This window comes from Salmo salar, chromosome ssa04, assembly GCF_905237065.1.
Source record: "Salmo salar chromosome ssa04, Ssal_v3.1, whole genome shotgun sequence".
Taxonomy (NCBI): Eukaryota; Metazoa; Chordata; class Actinopteri; order Salmoniformes; family Salmonidae; genus Salmo; species Salmo salar.
In genome coordinates this window covers 39006077-39030876 of record NC_059445.1, presented here as the reverse complement: position 1 = coordinate 39030876, position 24800 = coordinate 39006077, and the positions used below count along the sequence as shown (strand labels likewise).

Genomic DNA, 24800 nt, shown 5'->3' with positions numbered 1-24800 from the left:
CAGAGGGTGGTGCGGTCTGCACAACGCAAACTACCGGACCTCCATGACACCAATAGCACCCAATGTCACAGGAAGGCAAAAAAAGATCAAAGACAACAACCACCCGAGCCACTGCCTGTTCACACCTCTATCATCCAGAAGGCGAGGTCAGTACAGGTGCGTCAAAGCTGGAACCGAGAGACAGAAGAACAGCTTCTATCTCAAGGCCATCAGACTGCTAAACAGCCATCACTAACTCAGAGAGACAGCTGCCTACATGGAGACCCAATCACTGGCCACTTTAACAAATGGATCACTGGTCACTTTAAACAATGCCACTTTAAATAATGCCACTTTAATAATGTTTACATATCTTACATTACTCATATCATATGTATATACTGTATTTTATACCATCTATTGCACCTTTCCGATGCCACTCGGCCATCGCTCATCCATATATTTATATGTTCATATTCTCATTCACCCCTTTAGATTTGTGTGTATTAGGTAGTTGTTGGGGAATTGTTAGATTACTTGTTAGATATTAGTGCACTGTCGGAACCAGAAGCATTTCGCTACACTCGTTAACATCTGCTAACCATGTGTATGTGACCAATACAATTGAAATTGATTTGAGAGAGAGAGAGAGAGAGAACGAGAACAGGCCTGAATGTGATCTGGAAGGACAAATGGACTTGCTCAGCTCCTCTTCTCTGGCCCGGCCCTAGAGCCACAGCCACTCAATGATTTATGGCTGTCCTATCCGGAGATGGGGGCTGGCTTAGGTACAGAGAGCCCCATGGCCGCTTTATGAATTCTACATTGCATGCCTCAAGGGCAATGAGAATTTAGCCTTCGGCGAGACTGCAAAATAGCACTGCTATGCACGGGGGAATGTCAAAGAGAAATAAGCAAAGGTGACTTTCAAGCTCCTCAATAAACCAAATATGGCAATATTGCCGGGGATGTTAATTCTGCTAATCTACCCAAGTCCTGTGTGATGTCTAACGTCTCTTTTTGGTGCATGCATCCTGTACTATTCCAAGTTATCAAGGAATCATCACTGCCGTATATCCGTTACGTTTTAGCATGGTTGTTTCTCTAATGTAGAAATGAGATCTTTGAGACAGAAGCTAGTTAATTGGTTTTAATTCATATTCATTTCCGATATGCAAGCAGACTTTCATTTACCCGTTTTCCAGGTGAGAATTGCAATCCTTCGTGGAATAAGTGTACTGTAGCTCCATTTAAATCCATTGCAAGGCATGTTTTCTGAAAACAGAGGCTTCACAGTGGCACTTTTAACAGAGTATAATGTATTTGGGCTTTCTAATATGGTATTTGTGGGCATTTGCATTTGGTTGGGAGGATGGCTGGCGTGAAGACCGAAATCTAAGTGATTCATCTCGATTCACTCATTTGAATATGAATAGCTTCATGAAGAAGAAAAAAAAAAAAGTGAGGAGCAGTTGTGTCTGCAGCCCTAGCCCTGAGGCCATGGGTAAACTCAAGTCACTGCAATATTCACAAAGACCACAATTTAAAGGGGCCAAAGGCCTTTCTTTGCCTTGCGGCAGCCCACCGATGTGCAGGGACTGGTGGGAAGGCACTCTACCTCCAGGCCAGATTAGTCCAGATGTTTCTCTAGGCTCTTACAGGGATTAGTCAGATATTACAGTCCTACAGCACTGATGGTTCTGCTCTCTCTACTGTTACTACTGCTGATAACAACAACGTGGAGTCTGACTCAGTGAGAATAAAGGACATGGAGGCTTAAAAGGGGTTCGAGCTGACACTAGTTTTCCAGATTCTGGTTTATAAAGACCAGGAGAACCATCGGAAGGACAGAGAGAAGTCTGGTGTGGACCTGCTTTGTCTGTGACTGTGCCACTGCTGGCAAGGCAGGAGCAGACTGGATTGACATCACTCAACCGTATTCGAAGAACATGAGATGGTCCACTCTACACTATGCAACAAACAGAGAAACATGATGTTCATGTTAAGATGTACTGTGCTCCTATGCAAATGTAAACACTCTAAAGTGGGCATACGCTCTCATAGCGTTGCTCTTTATGTACACCACCCGCCACATCCCCTGGCCTCGGTCAACACCATTCAGTAGCAGAGGCAGAGTGGCGGTGTGAACGGAGTGCCACTGACACTGTTGTTCTTAGCTATGTTTCATGTTCCCCAGTCACAGTGGTAAATAACAGAGTGACTACATTTAAAATAGTTGCAAAGTTGCATCCACCCGGTCCCCCCCTGCAATGTGAACTAACGTGCACTGGGAGCAGGCAGAACACACAGGTGTTGGCGACAGCATGGCAAATTAGAGAAACATAACCCAGATGGTGGCAAGGGGACAGTAGCTCACACTGAGCAGCTGGGCCAGTGACCGTGACCATGGCCTAAGAGTGGGAGACACCCTGAGCCGGCTCTTTATTCACAGCTTACACGGGCATGCCTTCGACTGGTGCAGGCAGCCGTTCAACAGGCAAGCTAATTTATGGCGCCGTGTGGTGGTGAGCCGGAGGGCAGTAAATACTGGAGAAGAACATGTCCTTTCCCTCACCTTTCCTAATAGCCAAGTACTCTGCCTTTCCATGGAACCTGTACATACCCTGCCCACACCCCCGCTCCCCAGCCCAGGTCCCTGCTGCACCAGGAGAAATGTCACCCTGTAATTCCATGAAAATAACTGATGGGGTCAGTGAACGTCACACTTGGTGATTGTAAAATGGGATCTTTCAGCATGAGAAATGTGGAGTGCACAGTAGGGGCTCTCCTTATCTTGAAACACTGAGCTCAGATACATTTCCCCTACTGCACTGTGGATTCGGGAGAAATCACAGGGCTTAATGTGAGGAATGCAGACTGAAGGAGTTTGCTCTTGACCCCAAACTGAACTGCTGTCTCCAAGGAAATGGAGGAGCTAGCTGCTGCACCAACTGTTGGTGGCAGGTAGCCTAGCAGTCAAGAGTTTTGGACCAGTACCCGAAAGGTCGCTGGTTCGAATCCCCGAGCCGACTAGGTGAAACATCTGTTGATGTCCCTTTGAGCAAAGCCCTAATTGCTCCTGTAAGTCACTCTGGATAAGAGTGTCTGCTAAATGACTAAAATGTAAAAGAAAAAAATAATTATACTGAACAAAAATATAAACGCAACAATTTCTATGTTACAGTTCAGTAAATTTAAATAAATGAGTCCCTAATCTATGGATTTCACATGATTGGGATGGGGCGCCGCCATGGGTGGGCCTGGGAGGGCAAATGCCCACCCACTGGAGAGCCAGGCCCAGCCAATCAGACTGAGTTTTTCCCCACTAAAGGGCTTTATTACAGACATACAGTGTATTCAGAAAGTACTTTGTTGAAGCACCTTTGACAGTGATTACAGTCTTCTTGGGTATGATGCTACAAAGCTTGGCACATCTGTATTTGGGGAGTTTCTCCCATTCTTCTCTCAAGCTTTGTTAGGTTGGATGGGGAGCGTCGCTGCACAGCCATTTTCAGGTCTCTCCAGAGATGTTCGATCGGGTTCAAGTCAAGGACGTTCAGAGACTTGTCTTGAAGCCACTCCTGCGTTGTCTTGGCTGTGTGCTTGGAGTTGTTGTTCTCTTGGAAGGTGAACATTCGCCCCAGTCTGAGGTTCTGTACTTTGCTCCGTTCATCTTTCTCTCGATCCTGACTAGTCTCCCAGTCCCTGCCACTAAAAAACATCCACACAGCATGATGCTGTCACCACCATGCTTCACCGTAGGTATGGTGCCAGGTTTCCTCCAAATGTGTCCGCTCTGGTGGACATTCCTGCGGTCAGCAGGCCAATTGCACGCTCCCTCAAAACATGTGACATCTGTGGTAATGTGTTGTGTGACAAAACTCCTCATTTTAGAGTAGCCTTTTATCATCCCCAGTACAAGGTGCACCTGTGTAATGATCTTGCTGTTTAATCAGCTTCTTGATATTCCACACCTGTCAGGTGAATGGATTATCTTGGCAAAGGAGAAATGCTCACCAAAAAATGTGCGCATAAAGTATAATATTTACCTTTGGGTGTAACGGTCGTCGTATGTAGTAGACCAAGGCGCAGCGGGTTGAGTGCTCATTTGAACTTTTATTGAACACTTAAATAACAAAACAAGAAAACGAACGGCCGCACAGTATTGCAGGCTAAACACAGCAGTGCAAAAACAACTTCCCACAGAAGACAGGTGACAAAAGGGCTACCTAAGTATGACTCCCAATCAGCAACAACGATGTTCAGCTGTTCCTGATTGAAAGCCATACCAGGCCAACAAAGAAATACACAACATAGAAAAACCATAGAAATACAAAACAAGAACATTACCCAAAAACCCCGGAACACATAAAACAAACACCCCTCTTACATAAATACATATCCCAACAAACCCCGAACCACATAAAACAAACACCCCCTGACACGTCCTGACCAAACTACAATAACAAATAACCCCTTTACTGGTCAAGACGTGACAATGGGGAATAGGCAGAGGAGGACACACTGACGGGTTGTACTGTTTGGATGGTAGCAGTGGTGGGGTCACTCCAAGGTTCTGTCAGTTCAGAACACTGATGTGATGGATTGGTGCTACATCTGTGCAAATCCCATACAGTGTTAATAAAAAAGATAAGTCATCAAATAACTATACAGGATTTTAACTAGATAACTGATAACAGATGACCATCATCACACTGCAGTATATGGATGGACAGGATATTACAGAGTATAATTTCCTGGTGGCTGAAATGCTCCTTTAACTTTGTCGTCATTTATCCTGAGGAAGTGACGGAAGCGGTTGAGGTGACCCAGAGAGGTGAGAGGTTCCATATTCTCTCATCATCGGTGACAACCTCTTGGCAGTTTGCCCTTTCAGATGTCTACGCTGATAGATTGTCTGGTTTCTGTTCTGCTCATCAAATGGCTGTGTGGGAATCAATTCCCAAGCTACCAGCTAAAAACCTGCCGGTTGCTTGTCATCTTCATGAAGACACAATACCACATCCCAAATTACCGACAGTACCAAACGATGTGTGAAGTAAGCTTGGGTGTCACCCTATAGACTGGGATGGAATATTGTTGAAGCTGTCAGACCGCTGGTCTGGTCTTCGGGGAGGTGAGTCTGCTCTCACACTGCCACATTAGCACTGTGACCTTGTAGTCCCATCACAGGGGCTACAGACGTGCATAGCCCGGGCGGGCACAGAGCGCCCACACACGCGGTAGTGAATGGCTCCCCAGCCTAGTTTCCTAGCTGAGGCAGACTGAGGAAGTGACTTTGACCTGTTATGGAGATTCCAGTTGTGAGAGAAGACGCAGTGAGAGGGATGGGTAAGGTCATTTCGGGTAGAAGAGTAGCGGCAGGGTCGTATCTTTAGTGAGCCACATCAGGGAGCCTGATGCAGAGCGCAGAGGGAAGCATGTGGTGAATGGAGCAGATAGAGACGCAGTAGTCTAATACACTGCCCATGTCACAGTTGATAACTCTGGGCTGCTCAACCGAGGATACTTCCAGCCCTGCAGCTCTGTAACAACAAAAACAATACCAATGTCTTACTCATCAGTGGTATAGCAGCTGCCACTATTTTCAACACATTTTTAGATTTGGGAATTTCTCGCTTGGTTTTTCACTTCAAGTCACCCCAAGTCAAACATCTCTTCTGTTTCTTCTATCTCCAGGAACAAGGAAAGATTGGCGTGATCTTCAACGTGGGGACAGATGACATCACCATTGACGAGCCGGCTGTCATAGTTAGCGATGGCAAGTACCATGTTGTGCGCTTCACACGCAGTGGTGGCAACGCCACCCTCCAGGTGGACAACCAGCCGGTCGAGCGCTACCCACCAGGTAAGGCATGGAGCAGGACACTTTGAAATGGGTGGGATGAGTGGGAGCGCCAGATAAGTGTACATTAAAAGAAAGAGGGAGAGAGAGGATGAGAGAGAGATATCCAGGCTGTATTTTAACAACACAGACATGGAGGAAGGTGCATGGTGATTCCAGCTCAAGCCATCAAACAGAAAATATCACATAAATTCAGGGACAGTTGTTGAATGCTCCTTGGCAAGCAAGTCCAAATGGAATTGGAAATTTGCCTTCTGCCATAGAGTAAATTGATTTGTTTTCTTCAGCACGCCCCAGCATTCAGTTTTGATATGTGCCATTTCACTATTTTATCTATTCAGAGCACTTTATGGAGTCGCCACATGGTGGGCACAGATAACTACTGCATAAACAATCTAATAACAATCTGAAATGGACACATTTCCCTCAAGCTGCCTTGCCGAGTACGTCTAGCAGAGGATGGATTCGGATTCTTCACAGTAATTGTAGCAGCCAGCTTGGCCGGTGGCAGAGTGGATGCTGAGAATGGGATCTTCGCACAGCCTCGGAGCAATGAAGGAACCCTCAGCCAAATCTCAGCTTTCGTTTTATCCCCCCCCCCCCCGCCTGTAAAATTAGCTTTTATATGAGAGCACTGATGATGTGTGTTTGTGTGTGTGGCGTGAAAAGGGGAGGAGGAAGTGGTGTGTGGCTCCCAAGTGGCGCAGCGGTCTAAGGCACTGCATCTCAGTGCAAGAGGCGTCACTACAGTCCCTGGTTTGAATCCAGGCTGTATCACATCCGGCCGTGATTGGGAGTCCCATAGGGCGGCACACAATTGGCCCAGCGTCGTCCGGGGTAGGCCGTCATTGTAAATAAGAATTTGTTCTTAACTGACTTGCCTAGTTCAATTAAGGTTCAAAAATAACATTCTGTCATCTGCTCCTTGTCCCCGCACCTTCTATCTCTCCTCCATGCTATCTAACAAATCCAAAACAGTTTTACATTGCATCCTTATGATTCATGTACTACAATGATCTGTCTCTTCTCCACTCACACTGACCAACTAACAATAAAGACTTATCCAAAATTGGTCCATTATTTTCTAGATTGTAATTGATAGGGGCAGTTCAGCTATTCTCTACCTACTTTAGTAAAGGTATTGTTCTCAATGACAGAGAACTCTCTCCCTCTCTCCACTTTCTTGATATTCAGTACATGATCTGACAGTACAAGTCGTGTCTAGTCAGACAATCAGTTGTATACCCATATTTGGCACAGGCATTTTGTTGTACTGTATCTTTATGGTAGGTTAAGAGCGCCAGGGTAAGATTACGTGACTATGCTACAGCAGGTGTTTGGTTCCAGTACAGTCAAGCTTTCTATCAAGTGGAGTTCTGCTCAAGGCTAGTTTTACCAAGGTTCTTTTTTATTTTATAATGGCTGCTTCATCCACTCTAGCACTCCACCAATGGGGCACTAACCCAGTCAGTAATTGGCCCAATCATAACATTACTGTAACCGTATGTGAAAGGAGTAGAGCAGTGGAAATGAGGGCTTTGAGCTAAATGAGAACTGTCACAGAGAAAGTTCAGATGCCATTGTGGTCCTTCTTTTGGTTCGTTATTTCATTTTGAGTCTGATACAAGGCGTGTCATCCACAGTCACACAGACAAGGGAGAAAATTAATTATCTCATTAAAGCAATGCCTAGTAGTAGATAGAGTCATATCCCATAACTTGGGAGCCTATGATTTGTTCACAATAGAATGTCCTCAATAGGGCCTACCGAGTGGCGCAGTGGCCTAAGGCACTGCATCGCAGTGCTCGAGGCGTCACTACAGACCCTGGTTCAATCCCAAGCTGTGTCAAAGCTGGCCGTGATCAGGAGACCCATGAGGCGGCACACAATTAGCCCAGCATCGTCCGGTTTAGGGGAGTGTTTGGCAGGCTGGGATGGCCTTGTCCCGTTGCGCTCTAGTGACTCCTTTTGGCAGGCTGGGCGCCTGCAAGCTGATCTCAGTCACCAGTTGGATGGTGTTTCCTCCGACAGTTGGTGTGGCTGGCTTCCGGGTTAAGCAAGCAGTGTCTCAAGAAGCAGTGCAGCTTGGGAGGACACATGGCTCTCGACCTTCGCCTCTCCCGAGTCCGTACAGGAGTTGCAGCGATGGGACAAGACTGTATCTACCAATTGGGGAGAAAAGGGACTAAAAGTTCCAAAAAATATATAATAAAAGAATGTCTTCCACAAATAAATAATAATCTTATATCCGTAAAGTTTATCACGCTTAATAGACTGTTTATACTGTATATATATAAAGTATATCTGTTCAGAGTAAATAACATTGAAATGTCTGTGTATAACATTTTAATGATATCATGAATCACTTTCGTCAAGAATAAGGAACCCTAGGTTACTTCCCGTAACAGTCATCATCGTCCTTCCATTGAGATGATAACAACCAGAAAATGTCTTCGTGATATTTACTCACGCTGTGTTCATGCTTCTAAATTGCTATCTTTCAAATGCATGCATTGTTGCTTTCTTGCTGTTTTCTACCAATTACAGTTAAAATCTCTTCTTCTATTTTGTATGCATTTAAGCCCTGATGCTTTGCTAAAAATGTCATAATTACACCAATCCCCCTAAATGATCCAGCTCAGTATTTTATAAATAGAAATAAACACCATTCTAACTAATGTTCCATTTGTTACTTTCCCTTAACTTAATAACACTAAGTAAAGCACAAGTTTCTTTTAACCTGAAGCTGGGTTAAAATTGATAACTTGCTAAACGTGTTAGCCATGATGCCCTGTCTAACCTTGTGATCTTTCAACTTCCAGACTTTAACCTCTAATCTGTCTCTCCAAATTCTTTGAAGGGAACTTTGATAATGAGCGCCTGGCTATTGCTAGACAAAGAATCCCATACCGACTCGGTCGGGTAGTTGACGAGTGGCTACTCGACAAAGGTAAACCGAAAAAAAAAATGGATGAATCCATTAAACAGTTACTAAATCCAGTTAAATCCCTCTGTCTAAATCCCTGTAAGAGGTGCAGTGCCAAGAGACAAAGGATCAAATGCTGTTACCTATGTACGGTATAGAGCTACATGTTGGGTATGTTTGGACTGAAATTGACTGTGGATCGTAGTGGCTAGGAGGGGAACATAGATATATATATCCTCCGACAGACACCTCGGGAATTTCGAGTAACGTACCTCGTCTCATTTAGTACCGTTCTAAAAAAAATAGATACCAAATGGGTAACAGTACATCTACCAGGTATTCTTTGCAATCCCCAGACCATTTGGGAATGCTGCACCTCTTCAGAGATTTTTAAATGAATGAACTAAACGTGACCCCTGACTAACCCTCCGACAACATCCCTCCAATTATTGTGTTTAATTAGATGCTGCTGATTTTCTTACCTTGTTGTTATCTGTTTATTCTTCTTGTGACATAAACATATTTAAAGTGATAACTAACCTGTTAAACAACTGGAATAATTAGCTGGTAATGGAACATAGAGCATTTCATCTAATGTTTGTGGTTCTTGCAACAAGGTGGAAGTATCCACAATAAACCTTACATTTGAATTCATATCCTGGTCTCTATAAATTCTCGAATCACGTACAAGTCCACGCTGTGGTTGATTGACCGTGCTAAAAACCCACACAGTAACGTGACCCCACTAAACACCACTATACTCTCCCTGCTATACCTCCAGATGACTTCCCTGCATTCTTGGCAACCATGTCACAGACATTCAGGGACAAAGGGGCTGAGACCCTGACAGACCTCTAGGTTACTGTCACTGCAACACTCAGCTACATAGTTAATTAGAATTCTCCTGAGATTGGCACACTACATTACCCTCTCTCAACATGCTGAACTCACTGGGTGATGTAACAGTGACAGTTCTTACCAGTGCTGCTTCTGCTGCTGTCAGTGGTGGAGTTAGATAACCCGAGGGAGGAAGGGAGGGAGAAAACACTTCCCTTCCACCAGAGGTAGTCAGTCCACTCAGTACAGTGGGTCCCAGAGGAGCAATGTTGATTGGTCCGTCGGCTTATGACCGAGAGGATGAAAGGGAAATGCCCTGTCCCTAGCTGTCCATCAATTCAGAGAAACAACTTCCTGTGCTTAATGGAGGAAAGTAATGTGCTTACAATTTCCCATGACACTCTTTTCTCCCATTACTCTATGTAAACACACTGATGGTGAAATGTAAGTTCAATTATACGCATTATTGTGCCATCTTCCCCTCTCGCAAAGACTTAACTGATTTGAAAAGCAATTTTGTTGGACCATATGACCAGGATTGAGCCAATTCACTAACTCTGATTTTAAACACTAACCAATTGAAAGTACTTTACCAATATAACATTCAAACTAACCACATCTTACCCTCAGAATATATTGGGCCAATATATGTGACCAATGACTAAATATGACTAAATATACAAACCAGAACACTGTCATTGAATTGAACATTTCAGACAAGCTTTTAACATATACGTCCATCATTTAACTTGTTGTGCTGAGTTCCAAATCTGTTGCCAAGGCCCTTCTGGGTATCTAGAACAGTATAACTCATACTGTAATTGGATGTCCGCCTGTTTGTGTCTCTCTCCTTTCTCTCCGTTTCTATCTTTCGACCTCGATCCCTCTTCCTCCTCTTCCTTTACCTCACTACAGGACGACAGCTGACCATCTTCAACAGCCAGGCAGCGATAAAGATCGGGGGTCAGGATAAGGGCCGGCCGTTCCAGGGCCAGATCTCCGGCCTCTACTATAACGGCCTGCAGGTGCTGACGCTGGCGGCAGAGAGTGACCCCAGTGTCCAGGCTGAGGGGAACCTGAGGCTGGTGGGAGACTCCCTGTCTGTGCTGACCACTGAGACCACCTCCACCACCCCACTGGCAGCCTCCGACATGTCCACCACCATCATGGAGACCACCACCACCATGGCCACCACCACCACCCGCAGGCAACGCTCACCCAGCATGAGGGAGAGCATCTCCCAGGTCAGAGGGAAGACCGGGTGGGGGCATGCGAGGCAGGGCACTAGGGCCATGTTGAACGTTATTAGTGACCTATGGTGCATGAGGTGATGTAATGATGACTGATAACAAAGACTAGCGATTTGAATCCGTGTGTTAACTGTCCCTCATTCAGTAATCCTGGTTTTAACATTGTACAATAAGGAGCTGTACGTATGGTATTTTCCTAATGTTAGAGGTGACTGTGACAAGGACTGTGGGGGAGCTAGTGTTAGGGCTGAAGGCATTAGACAGACAGCATAAGTAACCATTTAGATGGGAAGGTTTTTGCGAAGGGACTCCGCCAGACAGACAATATGTCCATTATCAGGAGGTTGGCTGCGTGAGACAGACACTCCATCTACATTATAGCTCATTTAGCCACTCACCAGGCAGACAAATCCAAACAACCCTTAAAGAGCACCTCTCTCTCTCTTTCTCTCTCAATTCCTTTGCACATTTTCAACATAACCATGCTGGCATGCCTCTGCCAATAAGAGGCTGTAATTACTCATTAAAACCAAGAGCTTTCAATAAGGGAGCACAGACAAAGCACTGGACCTAGACATGTCTTTGAACATACTTTAGCTCTCTACTGAAAGTGTTCTTCTGGTTTGTTGGGGGAAATTAATTCATGTATGATGCCTTTTCAATGTCATGGTCACAGTGCACACCAGATTAAAAAAACATCAGACCCTGTGGAAGTCATTGTGCTGTTTTTAAAACTCCCTCAGCAGCGTGATGCACTCTTTTCTTTTTTTGCAGCTACAAAGCTGTAAATCCCCCAAAAGCTACATTTACAGGTTTTTTTTAGCAGACAGCTAGCTACATTTCCTTTTCTACACTGACTTGCATATGTATTAGGCCGCCTGTGGGCATATAGATCCACGCAAAAGGCCCCACCACATTCAGTATAAGTTGTCAAGGGACCTCCATCCTTTAATACGCCCCCATTTCTTGGATTCAACCTTTTTTTCCCCTCAGCCTTCGACTTTGTCGATCAAGAGATGATTGAAGGTCACACTCAGTAACAGTTTATGCCAGTCATGGCTAAACTGCCTATTTCCATATCCAGCGATCCGGTAGTCATTTGCATGAATGTTGATGAACCACAATTCATCCCCACGTAGAACCTTGGACTAATATAAATAGCCCTAGGGAGACCAGCAGAACGGGGGGGGTTACAGAGAGACCACCTCAGAGCTGCTCTTATTAGGCTCCCAGCAGAACGTGGCTAACTACCAAGCTTGTCCTTTCAACACATGAAAACATCATTTATATTCACGGGCTGTCTGAATATTTAAAACAACATTAGTCACTTTAAATATTAAACAGTACAAGTTGAAGTTATATTCAAAGTCATTTTTTTCTCTTAACACTGATTGGGAGAGACAAACACCTGTGTATATCATGACACACGGCGAGACCCAGATGCAGACGCAGGAGGCAGATGGTTGGAGTCTTACAAGGTTTATCCATCTAAAGGGGTAGGCAAGAGAATGGTCGTGGACAGGCAAAAAGGTCAAAACCAGATCAGAGTCCAGGTGGTACAGAGTGGCAGACAGGCTCGTGGTCAAGGCAGGCAGAATGGTCAGGCAGGCAGGTACAAAGTCCAGAAACAGGAAAGGGTCAAAACCGGGAGGACTAGAGAAAGGAGAATGCAAAAAGCAGGAGAACAGGAAAACCGCTGGTTGACTTGGAAACATACAAGATGAACTGGCACAGAGAGACAGGAAACACAGGGATAAATACACTGGGGGAAATAAGTGACACCTGGAGGGGGTGGAGACAATCACAAGGACAGGTGAGAAAGATCAGGGCGTGACAGTGTATTCACTTGGCAATCCTCTCTCTTCTGTTGTGGTCAGGATTTATTCTCCATCCTCTACTTTCTAGCTTCCTCATAAGACGAGATGTCCTATCAACATGTGCTACTGAACAACACAAACTCAATCATTCTCACAGTCAGCTAACTCCCTCTGTGCCATTAGACGACAGTAGTGGGATATAAGATACTGTAATCATTTTCTCAGGCAGTGGTTTACATTGAAAGTGTTTTGTGTACCTGAGCTGAACATTTGTCATGGCGTCATGTCATAAATTCCGAAAACAAACCAAATGAATAATACTTACAGTTCCACCATAAACAATAAACTTGCTTATGAAACTACAGGCGTTTTATACACAGACACAGGAAGGGAGGGAGTAATTGCTTTATGAACGCAGTCAGGCAGCTCTAATATGCAACAATAAAGCATGTTTTAATTAGAGAATCAAAACGCCACAACAATGCCGTTATTTGTTACGTGTGGATTAGAGAGTAAGACACAAGGGCCAGACAAGACAACTCTTTAATCATCCTACGGTTTTCAAACGGCCAAGCAATTGTTCTGATCACAGTTGCTAAAGCTTTATTGCGAAAAAGCGAAGCTTTGATACTTTTTCATACACTAACCACGCCTCCAGATGTCTTAAAGCATATTTGATGGATGACAGTACTCTGTAACAGCCATTGCCCAGTAAGCATGTCAAGTTCCAGCTAAATCCCAACCCTGTAAATGCATTGATACCGTACGGTTGGGGCAAAGGCTCCTTCCTCCAGCTAAATAAGTTGATTAGGCTTGTCCATATGATAATGAAGGCGATAAATTGACGTCAATCATGCCCTAACTGCTTACCTCCAATGTCAAACCTCCCTGTCTATGTTAACCTAGGTCATTAGCATAGATTTACATCGACTAGATTTCTCAAGCCCTTGTTGAATTTCAATGCTCTTTCTGAAAGTCATAATGGCAGACAGCTTTAGGGTTGGCTACACCTGCTTGTAGTGACTACATTTACTGACACTGCCTTTCTCCTCAAAATAGTTCAGTGTGTCTATTCTTTTGGTATTTTATATAGGTATATAATACACAGGGACAGTTGAATACATGTTTGAATTGAAAACATTGTCTTAGAAACTGTGATGACAGTTTGATGGAACATTGTTTGAGAAGAGCTCAGGGCAGGCCGATGATTAATATACTGTATGTGAGAGCTGTCAAAAAAAGTGGTGTCTCATATCAAACATGTGCAGATATGATTTATCGTGAGGCTTTCTGTGCCTTGACATGTGAGGACAAACTGATGCATTCGTGTAATCTCCGGATCAAACTATAGTGAGTTCCAAAAGCATTGGGACCATGACAAATGTGCTGTTGTTTTGGCTCTGTACTCCAGACCTTTGGGTTTGAAATGATACAATGCCTGTGAGGTTAAAGCGCAGACTGTCAGCTTAAATTTGAGGGTATTTTCGTCCATATTGGGTGAACCATTTCGAAATTACAGCACTTTTTGTACATAGTCCCTCCATTTTTGGGGACCAGAAGTATTGGGACAAATTCACTTATAATGTGTATTAAAGTAGTCAAAAGTGTAGTATTTTGTCCCATATTCCTCATAGATACCCTCATAAAATCTGACAGTCTGCGCTTTAACCTCATAGTCATTGTATCATTTCAAAACATCAACAAAAAATGTCACTGTCCCAATACGTTTGGAGCTCACTGTATATGATATTTATGTAGCTTCTGTATATGTCTGGGATATAAATGTATGTATAGGTGCAGAAGGTTTTCGGAAAGAAAAAAGAGATGCTTCTGTTTGAGCACAATCATTGTATCATGGAGCTAGCACTGTGAAATTGAATCCTGGCCCATAATTAATTGTTTTTCTACTATTGATCTGGTGGAAACAGCAAGGAGTGCAATACTCCAGCCTTAGTTTTTCTGAAGTATTCTCAAATAATGAAGTTTCACTTGCAAGGCTTTTTTTTGCGGGAGTAACTTTGTGTTATTGTTTTATTAATGTTTGACGTCGACAACTAAGAGTTTGAATGATTGAATACTGTATAGATTACAAAGCCACCAACGTTGTGTCCTCCCCTTCTCCTCAGTCTCAGAACTCAGATGACATCTTGGTGGCTTCTGCTGAGTGTCCCAGTGATGACGAGGACCTGGAGGAGTGTGAGCCTGGAACAGGTGAGTCTGTCTGTCAGCCCTGGCCTGGGGGTTCAGTGTCATACCAAGGCCCTAGGAGGGAACAGGACCTCCTAGGATCACCTACTGTCTTCCTACACTAGGGACCAATAGGCTAGTTTTAATGAGCTCATGGATAAAATCGAATGTGCCTTGGTCTAGCCTTATCGCTACTTTTAAAGTTGTAATTTTGTCTGTTCTCATCGCTCGTCTTTTCCTCAGCTACTTCCTCTGCTTTGAACTCGCTGTTAGGGGAGATTTCATTACTGCCACTAGCTAGCAAGATCTTATCTCAAGATGAGAAGATCTCATGCTATCCTTGTGCACTCCCATAAACAAAATAAGAAACAAAAGGGAGGGGAAATAGCTGGGGCCTTCATGTAGGCCTACATTTGGTTGTCAGAGGCAGTGTTGATAATATCAAGCTCATAGTAGGTTCTGGTGTTTGTGGATGACTGATCTTAATATTCCTACAGCTATCACTGTTTCTGACCTTTTCAGAAAGGCTCCATATTTCACTACTGCCCGCCTGGCCCTGGGCAGTGTGAGCTGTCAAAGAAAGGCTGCAAAGACACAAATGTCCTGGCAGAGTCTGAAAGCCCGTTATGGTGAAGGTCAGGAGTAGGGTTGGACAGATCTGTGGCACACCTGGCTCTGAGACAGACAGAGGAACATTTCCTCTTCTACGTTCTAGTCTTTAGCTCGCCAAATCACGCAATGCAGCAGGGCTTCATAGTAGTCACATTCATTATTAGGGTTACTCATGAAATGTATTACATGTACAGTTGTAGTCGGAAGTTTACATACACTTAGGTTGGAGTCATTAAAATTAGTTTTTCAACCACTCCACAAATGTCTTGTTAACAAACTATAGTTTTGGCAAGTCGGTTAGGACATCTACTTTGTGCATGACACAAGTCATTTTTCCAACAGTTGTTTACAGACAGATTATTTCACTTATAATTCACTGTATCACAATTCCAGTGGGTCAGAAGTTTACATACACTAAGTTGACTGTACCTTTAAACAGCTTGGAAAATTCCAGAAAATGATTTCATGACTTTAGAAGCTTCTGATAGGCTAATTGACATAATTTGAGTCAATTGGAGGTGTACCTGTGGATGTATTTCAAGGCCTACCTTCAAACTCAGTGCCTCTTTGTTTGACATCATGGGAAAATCAAAAGAAATCAGCCAAGACCTCAGAAAAAATATTGTAGACCGCCACAAGTCTGGTTCATCCTTGGGAGCAATTTCCAAACACCTGAAGGTACCACGTTCATCTGTACAAACAATAGTACGCAAGTATAAACACCATGGGACCACACAGCCATCATACCGCTCAGGAAGGAGACGCGTTCTGTCTCCTAGAGATGAACGTACTTTGCTGCGAAAAGTGCAAATCAATCCCAGAACAACAGCAAAGGACCTTGTGAAGATGCTGGAGGAAACAGGTACAAAAGTATCTATATCCACAGTAAAACGAGTTCTATATCGACATAACCTGAAAGGCCGCTCAGCAAGGAAGAAGCCACTGCTCCTAAACCACCATAAAAAAGCCAGACTACGGTTTGCAACTGCACATGGGGACAAAGATAGTACTTTTGGGGGTTTTGTCCTCTGATCTGATGAAACGAAAATATAACTGTTTGGCCATAATGACCATTGTTATGTTTGGAGGAAAAAGGGGTATGCTTGCAACCCGAAGAACACCATCCCAACCGTGAAGAATGGGGGTGGCAGCATCATGTTGTGGGGGTTCTTTGCTGCACTTCACACTGGTGCACTTCACAAAATAGATGGCATCATGAGGCGGGAAAATTACGTGGATGTATTGAAGCAACATCTCAACATCTCAAGACATCAGTCAGGAAGTTAAAGCTTGATCGCACATGGGTCTTCCAAATGGACAATGACCCCAAGCATACTTCCAAAGTTGTGGCAAAATGGCTTAAGGACAACAAAGTCAAGGTATTGGAGTGGCCATCACAAAGCCCTGACCTCAATCCTGTAGAGAATTTGTAGGCAGAACTGAAAATTGTGTGCGAGCAAGGAGGCCTACAAACCTGACTGAGTTACACCAGCTCTGTCAGGGGGAATGAGCCAAAATTCACCCAACTTATTGTGGGAAGCTTGTGGAAGGCTACCCAAAACGTTTGACCCAAGTTAAAAAATGTAAAGGCAATGCTACCAAATACTAATTGAGTGTATGTAAACTTCTGACCCACTGGGAAGGTGATGAAAGAAATAAAAGCTGAAATAAATCTTTCTCTCTACTATTATTCTGACATTTCACATTCTTAGAATAAAGTGGTGATCCTAACTGACCTAAGACAGGGAATTTTTAGGATTAAATGTCAGGAATTGTGAAAAACTGAGTTTAAATGTATTTGGCTAAGGTGTATGTAAACTTCCGACTTCAACTGCACGAAACAGGAGGCTGCTGAAGGGAGGACAGCTCATAATAAGGGCTGGAAACCAGGTGTGTGATGTATTTAATTCCATTCCAGTGATTCCGCTCCAGTCATTACCACGAGCATGTTCTCCCCAATTAAGGTGCCACCAACCTCCTGTGATGTACGAAGGGGTAGTTTTTTTCTTACTTGTCTGTGTGATAAAAGGCTTGTTTTCATGCAATTGTTTCAAGAGTTTCAAAAGCAACATTAGATCATGATAGACGATTGGCCTTACTTGTCGCCAGTTTGTCCTGTAAGATGTCACAATTTATCCAGACAAATGGTCATTGTCTCTCCACCTATCCTCCTTCCCCTCCCTGACACTCCCTTTTATCAATAACACTGTCAGTTGAGGTGAATCGGGCCCTTGACTTGTTTTCATTGTCTTCCTAACCTTGATATTTGTATAGGTTTTTAGTCATTTTGTTGAGGTGGCTTGAGGAGGTGTGGTTATGTTTCTATAAACATCAAGGATGTTCAACCTCAGTAAACTAACAAATATTGTTACTGGCATGCACACGTCCGCCTGCAACTGTGAGTCAAATAATTAAGGATGTATATCAATGTTATGCAGCTGTTTTTGAATTTGTTTTTCTCTTCATGCAAAAATCATGTGGCAATATGTTGATGTACGTAAGTGACCTTATCCCATGGTTTGCTGTCTTTTTTTTTCTTAAGAGATGTCCAGAAATGTGAACTTGTAAGCAAATCCATATTATAGATAATACTGTATCCTTAAATATCTTCCATTTTAATTATCTTGCCCCTACATGGTGTAATATTACATGATTTGGAACATTGTAGCTATATAATGAGCACATTGTGTTTGTAATGTAGTGAGCACAATTGTTCATTATTCATGTCTGGGGTCTCCTAATGCTCCTCTAATGTGTCTCCTACCCTCTCTTTTTCTTTTCTAGGAGGTGAATTAGTGTTGCCTATAATAACAGTGGATTCCCTTGAGCCCCCATCCATCGCCACCCGTTACCCTGCTATTCCCCCTCCTCCCACCTCCCTGTCCCCACTTGAGACCACCAAAGAGTCCCTGATGCTGTCCAACCCTCACCCTCCCTGCCCCCCGGACCAGGAGGACTGCGGTGACCCTGTGGAGGTCTCGGCCTTCGGTTCTGGGGAGTTGACGGAATCAGATGATGAGGACTTTTACAAAAACTCCCCTCTAGTCACTGACAGGACAGTCCTGCATCCTCCTCCTCCCCCCGCCGTCGGTGAGGGCGGGGCACAGAAACCCCACAATTCCCGCCCCCCTCCTTATGCTCCCACTACCAACCCTGACCAGCTCCACATCCCCGCGGGCAAAATGAACACCCGTGACCAGGTGCTTCTGCCCCCTGCCCCTCCGTCATCCCGGTATACACCTGGACTAACTTACCCCCCCAATTTCCCCCATGTGCCCACAGCCGACCCTACAGCCCCCGGTGAGAAGGTCATGCACCCCGGCCTGGTGGATAGGATCGGAGAGTCCAGTAGCACCACAGGGATGGTGGTTGGCATTGTGGCAGCTGCTGCCCTCTGCATTCTCATCCTCCTCTACGCCATGTACAAGTACCGCAACCGTGACGAGGGCTCCTACCAGACGGACCAGGGACACAACTTCATCAGCAATCCAGTTTCCGAGGGCAACGGGGCCATGGTCAAACTAGAGAAGACACCAAGCACAACCACGGCTACAGTAGCTAAGACAGTAACCAAGGGCAAGAAGAACAAAGACAAAGAGTATTATGTCTAAGAGAGGGATGGAGAGAGAAGGAGAGAACGTGAGAGATAGGCTAGAGCAGGGTTTCCCAACTCCAGTCCTCGAATACCCCGGAGAAGCGCACCTGATTCAACTTGTCAACTAATCATCAAGCCCTCAATCAGTTGAATCAGGTGAGTTTGCACAGGGCAACAACAAAGATGTGTGCTGTTGGGGGTACTCGGGGACTGTTGGGATACACTGGAATAGAGGAAAATCATGGAAAGGGGGTTCTCCCAAAGAATTTCACTTCCACATTATCCTCTAGATAAATATCCAAAGTGTAGGGTGTGATTGTTACATTTGTGGCACAAAAAAATAACAAAAAATCTAATTTGCGATCAGTATTTTCACAATTCCTGTTAAATTATGCTTTCAGAATTTGTATCACATACCAAATATTGTATTGGATAACATACCATTTCACACAGGATAAGAAGCATATCCATTTTGCTGTGTTTGTATATAGCACCACTATCTATCAACTGTATGGTTATGGTTCACAGTGAAAACTCAGCTTAGACCATTGTACTATAGAACCAGGTTTGCATGAATGTCAGTTCATCATGCTCTATCTCAAGTCCCTATGTCTTTGTAATGAAGTCAGCAGTATCAGTGTGTACTGAAAGGTCATTATGGTAGATAAGGACAGAGCAACCCTGTAGAGTTTACTAGATTAAACTAAAGCCATACCCATATTTGGAGATTGGGTGACCCACCTTCTCTGCAGACAAGCCTACCCCATTTTGTGTTATCCCACGTAAAACTACTTTCCACTCTGTCTATCTCTCTGGTTGTCCATGGTGCTATGTTAATGGTCCAATATCATTGAACCATGTTTCCTTTTGGGAAAATACAGGTTTTCAAAGGGAATACACCAATTCACAGCTGAATTTAACCAACAAACCCACTATCTGGATGGATGAGATGAGCTGGATTCTCTCATCTCTGTGTGAGAAGAGATCAACAAATCGACAGTGTGTCATTCATTCCATCCAGGAACAAGTTCCTCAAGCTTAAATCTCAAAAAGCAAAACGCTACTGTAGCAAAGACATTGCTCTGTAAACATATTTGTATGTATAGATGTCTTGGGTTTGAAAAAGCATTGCTTCTGTGTTTGTTGGAGTACACGGGGGTGGGGGGGGGACGGGGGGGGACAGACATGAAAAAGATACTTCACGTGAGAGATGTTCTGCCCCCCCACGGTTACCACTGTCAACACTCCAGCCAGATCCCCCCTATGAGGAAAGTAGAGACAGTGAATATGAAAGGAAGCTGCAGGACACAGTCCATTTTGAATCACTTTTTCTGAATGTTCCTGTGGGAAGGGGGGGACATGCCCAAGCTTGTGTCAAGAGGCCGGCTTTCCCTTTCCTTCTTCAAAATTGGCACACAAAAAAACTGGAAAGGCACAAACAGTAGAAAAAATCTCTTTGAGAGATAAATACTGTGTTACCTTTTGAAAGCAAACCAAACATGTGTTCTGGTTTTTCTACCCATGAATAAAAGACTGTTCCGCGAGACGAACTATTGAAGGTTTGTGAATTGTATAGCTATTGCTCAGATACTTCTGTGTTTCTCTTGTTACCATTCCTGCAGTTCCGTTTTTTACGTTTCCTTTTAATCCGATACAGATGAAAGGGAGCATTTTGTCTGCGATGAGACTCCATTGTCTGACTACAGAGACCCATTCTAAGTATTTTCTTTTTTCAATGTTGAATAACATGACATTTCCATTAAGGACAGGTTAGTGATTGTATGTAAACGTATCAAGAGAAAACACAAAGGATGATGTGCACTCTTTTGTTTCATTTCTTCATTTTATGTACATTGAAAAAACTTGCTATCTTTGTCTGTTGTTGCCATTCTCTCTGTTGTATCATGTTTACATTTTCAATTTCTGTAATTTCATCTTATTTTTTTATGAAGTGCCATTTAACATAAACTTCTCAGAGTATATTCCTGTCCTAACTCAATGATATTGTAAAGTGTTCCTGTGAAATTAACCTTAATATGTGTACAGTACATTGACAGAGGGGAAATACAATTGGTTATATACTTCGTATACTCCTGTGTTGTGTGGCTTTTTTATGAGTGCAAATGCCTCATCAAATGAATGGGTTGCACTTGAACTACTACACACAGCCAGTGGCGTCATTAGGCCGGGGCTTCCGGGGCTTCAACCCTGGACATTTTTGGTCCAGCCCTGAACCTTTTTAAGGTCCAAAATTGTTATTTTATTTATTTCAGTGTGATATGAGTTTGCATAACCACACATCAATTGCGCTATTCAGGATCAAAAATAAAAAAGAATGACACATTTTAATAACAAAAATAAACAATCCAATATACTGCACTAGGAAGAAGCCCCTGGAGTGGCGCAGTGCCTGCTGTGATTGGTGGAGATTTCACAAAGCAGTGGACCACTCACATCCCTTGACCCCTCCCCTACCCCTACAGCACCAGATAGATGTCAATGTCATCACTCAGCAAAATGCCTGTTACTCAGTCAGAGTCTGCAGCATCTTTCTTCCGACAGAGAGGCAAAAAAAAGCAAGCAGGTTGAGGATGCAGTGAATCAGGTGGAAAGGGCAGAACAGCTAGAAAGTCAAAGTGCATCAGCAGAGTTAGCCACAGGTTTGTGCAGGGTTGGTGGTAGCTAGTCTCCCTCAGTATAAGGGTTGGCTAATGCTGATACGCTAGCGTTAGCGCTCAGCATCCTAAGCTATTGGGTGTCAGTCAGAGTTAATTAACAGTATATTTAGGGAATGGGCAAGCTTGGGATGTTTGATATAAGTCATGATATTAGGAAAAGTGTTTATTTCCAGTGAGCGTATTTAAATGGGTTTCGTTTCTGTAGCTAGCTTGGCTGGCTAGTTCGGTAGCTACTGGCTGGCTAGCTAGCTGAGACCAAAGAGATGAGAATTTTTTTCTGACTGAAGCACATATCTTCTGACAGTAACACAGTGGCCCCCTGTGGACTGAAGCTGAACTTTACTACAAGATTATATTTAACCCTGTTTAAAATGAGCAATGTTGAGGTGGTAGAACTGACAAAATGAAATGAGTCTTTGAGGTCTTATAACCTATTCCATTTGACAGGTAAACATGCTTGGCTCATGTTGGATATTTCCATATAGGCCATGTAACTATTTGTAAAGAAACTGCCCATCATTAAATTGGTGAAATTATTTAATTGAACTTTTATTTTTATTACTCTTTATTCACTTAGCTACTTACTTTTTCTATTGTTGTTGCATTGTCGAGAGGTTAACCTGCAAGTAAGAATTTCCTTGCACTGTGTACTTTGTGTATATCATGTGTATATGACAAATAAACAAACTTGAACTTAGAAGGGGGAGGGCAGCCAGAAAGAGAGGGAAAAAGATGGCCAGCTTGAAGGTGAACAAAACATTGAAAATACATAGTCCCTTAAGCTATGTGTTCACAAATGTTATGTAATCTAAAAAGCTCACATTAGCTGGTAGAACTGATTAAATTAAATGAATCATAGAGGTCTTGTAACTTCTTCCATTCTACAGGTCTTTTTTTGGCTCATGTCACTTTATATTCATATAACCTAGGGGCTATGTTCTGTAGCTTCTTATCTGTCATGTTTGGAGTGGTGTTGCGCTGTTATGTGGACACTTGAATTTTTCTTTACAGTTGAGTTCCCTGGTCATGTCAGCTTACAGTAACTTACAAGAGTAACTGCCCCTAAAAACCAACTTCTCATTTAGAAAAGAGACTACGTGGCATCAATATGAGTCAGAAACATTTATTCTACTGTCAAAATTGACTACAAAGTGTAAATAGAATCATTTTGATTATAAAGTTAGTCTTGTACGAAACTCAATTTTGTGAGACTTGTGGTCATAACTGCATCACAATGTAAATGAAGGTTGGGTTTGTTTCAACCTGCCCACATGCCCACAGCTGGCAGCACACGAGTAATCATAAATTCGGAGTGCAGCTGCACGCAACCCAATCGTAATACATGTGGTAAATATGGGTTGACTTTGGATATCCCTATGGGGCTAGTTAGGGCCCATCGGTAAATTACACAATGTACATGGGACAATATATTAAAATTACAATAGCTTAAAACCTCAAACCAACGATAAACTGTAGAAATTCATATACAAATATTGAATGCATTTAATGAGAAAACTAAAAGGTGTCCAACACGAAAATAGTGTCTAATTTGCATTGTGTAATTTATTGACTAGCCCGGAGATAGGCTATCCAAAGTCAAAGTCAGGTCCCACACATCAGCCGACTGAAGCTAATTGGTGAAGTAATTTGGCTAAATCTTCCCAGTGGCATAAAGTACTTTAGTAAAAATACATTAAAGTACTACTTAAGTAGTTTTTTGGGGTATCTATGCTTTACTATTTATTCCATTTTTTGGGCAACTTTTACTTCACTACATTCCTAAAGAAAATAATGTACTTTTTACTCCATACATTTTCCCTGACACCCAAAAGTACTGGTAACATTTTAAATGCTTAGCAGGACAGAAAATGGTCAAATTCACACACTTATCAAGATAATTTCCCTGGTCATCCCTAATGCCTCTGATCTGGTTGACTCACTAAACACAAATGCTTTGTTTGTAAATGATGTCTGAGTGTTGGAGTGTGTCCCTGGCTATCCATACATTTAAAAAACAAGAAAATTGTGCCGTATGCTTTGCTTAATAAAAGGAATTTTAAATTATTTGTACTTTTACTTTTGATACTTAAGTATATTTTAGCAATTACATTACTTTTGATACTTATATTTAAAATCAAATACTTTTAGACTTTTACTCAAGTAGTATTTTACTGGGTTACTTTTACTTGAGGCCTTTTCTATTAAGGTATCTTTACTTTTACTCAAGTATGACAACTGGGTACTTTTTTCACCACTGACTCTTCTCACCTGTGAACACACACATGAAACGCCCACATCAAACCACACCCTGAAACCAACTCACATTTGAATTCAGTCATTGACCCTAGCATTTCTTAATCAACCAAATCTAAAACGAGGCCAGATCAGGAAGTGCAATCACCCTTTAAAACTAACAACATGTTGCACTTCTACCTTGCTACCTTTTAGATGAGCCAAGGGGGAGGATAGATGAGAACAGCAGGCCAATGGAACATTTAGAACAGCAGCAGCCAGGGGCAAATGGTAGGGAAGAGGATAATTTAGATGACTCAGACACTAGCCCAAAACGAGTTCAGCTACCCCAGTATCCCCTTGACTGTTTTGGATTGCAAAACTAAAGAGACACTCCAGACAAGACACAGAGACAGCAACAGAAGAGTAGGATATGATGGAGCGAGATACACCAGGCAGACACAAAGAGAGCAACAGAATAATAGATGATGGAGAGAGACAGAATGCAGAGGAGGGGTGAGCACGCAGACTGTATCGCTTCAAGCTTCTTAATAGATTCAAATTACTGCACAGTGTGTGTGTGTGTGTGTGTGTGTGTGTGTGTGTGTGTGTGTGTGTGTGTGTGTGTGTGTGTGTGTGTGTGTGTGTGTGTGTGTGTGTGTGTGTGTGTGTGTGTGTGTGTGTGTGTGTGTGTGTGTGCGTGCGTGCAGGCGTGCGTGCGTATATGTGTGTGTGTGTGTTGTTTTGGTTTTACTATCCTTATGGGGAACAAATGGGGACATTTCGCCATTCCCCACAAGGAAAAAGGCTATTTTAGACTT

The 24800-nt window shown here is 43.2% G+C and overlaps 1 protein-coding gene across 9 annotated transcripts in view; it reads left to right on the top strand.

Annotated features, from left to right (window-relative positions):
- Positions 1–20222, top strand: part of LOC106602987 (neurexin-2) — a 324834-nt gene extending 304612 nt beyond the window's left edge. For 8 of the 9 annotated variants that reach the window (XM_045716898.1, XM_014196084.2, XM_014196086.2 and 5 more), the window contains 5 exons: positions 5680–5848; positions 8706–8795; positions 10524–10852; positions 14802–14886; positions 18259–20222. In XM_045716898.1, coding sequence (XP_045572854.1) covers positions 5680–5848; positions 8706–8795; positions 10524–10852; positions 14802–14886; positions 18259–19085 — 1500 coding nt within the window. In that variant the 3' untranslated portion in view covers positions 19086–20222. The remainder of the gene's footprint in view (positions 1–5679; positions 5849–8705; positions 8796–10523; positions 10853–14801; positions 14887–18258) is intronic. The other variant, XM_045716900.1, reaches the window with a different exon arrangement.
- The last annotated feature ends 4578 nt before the right edge of the window (positions 20223–24800 follow it).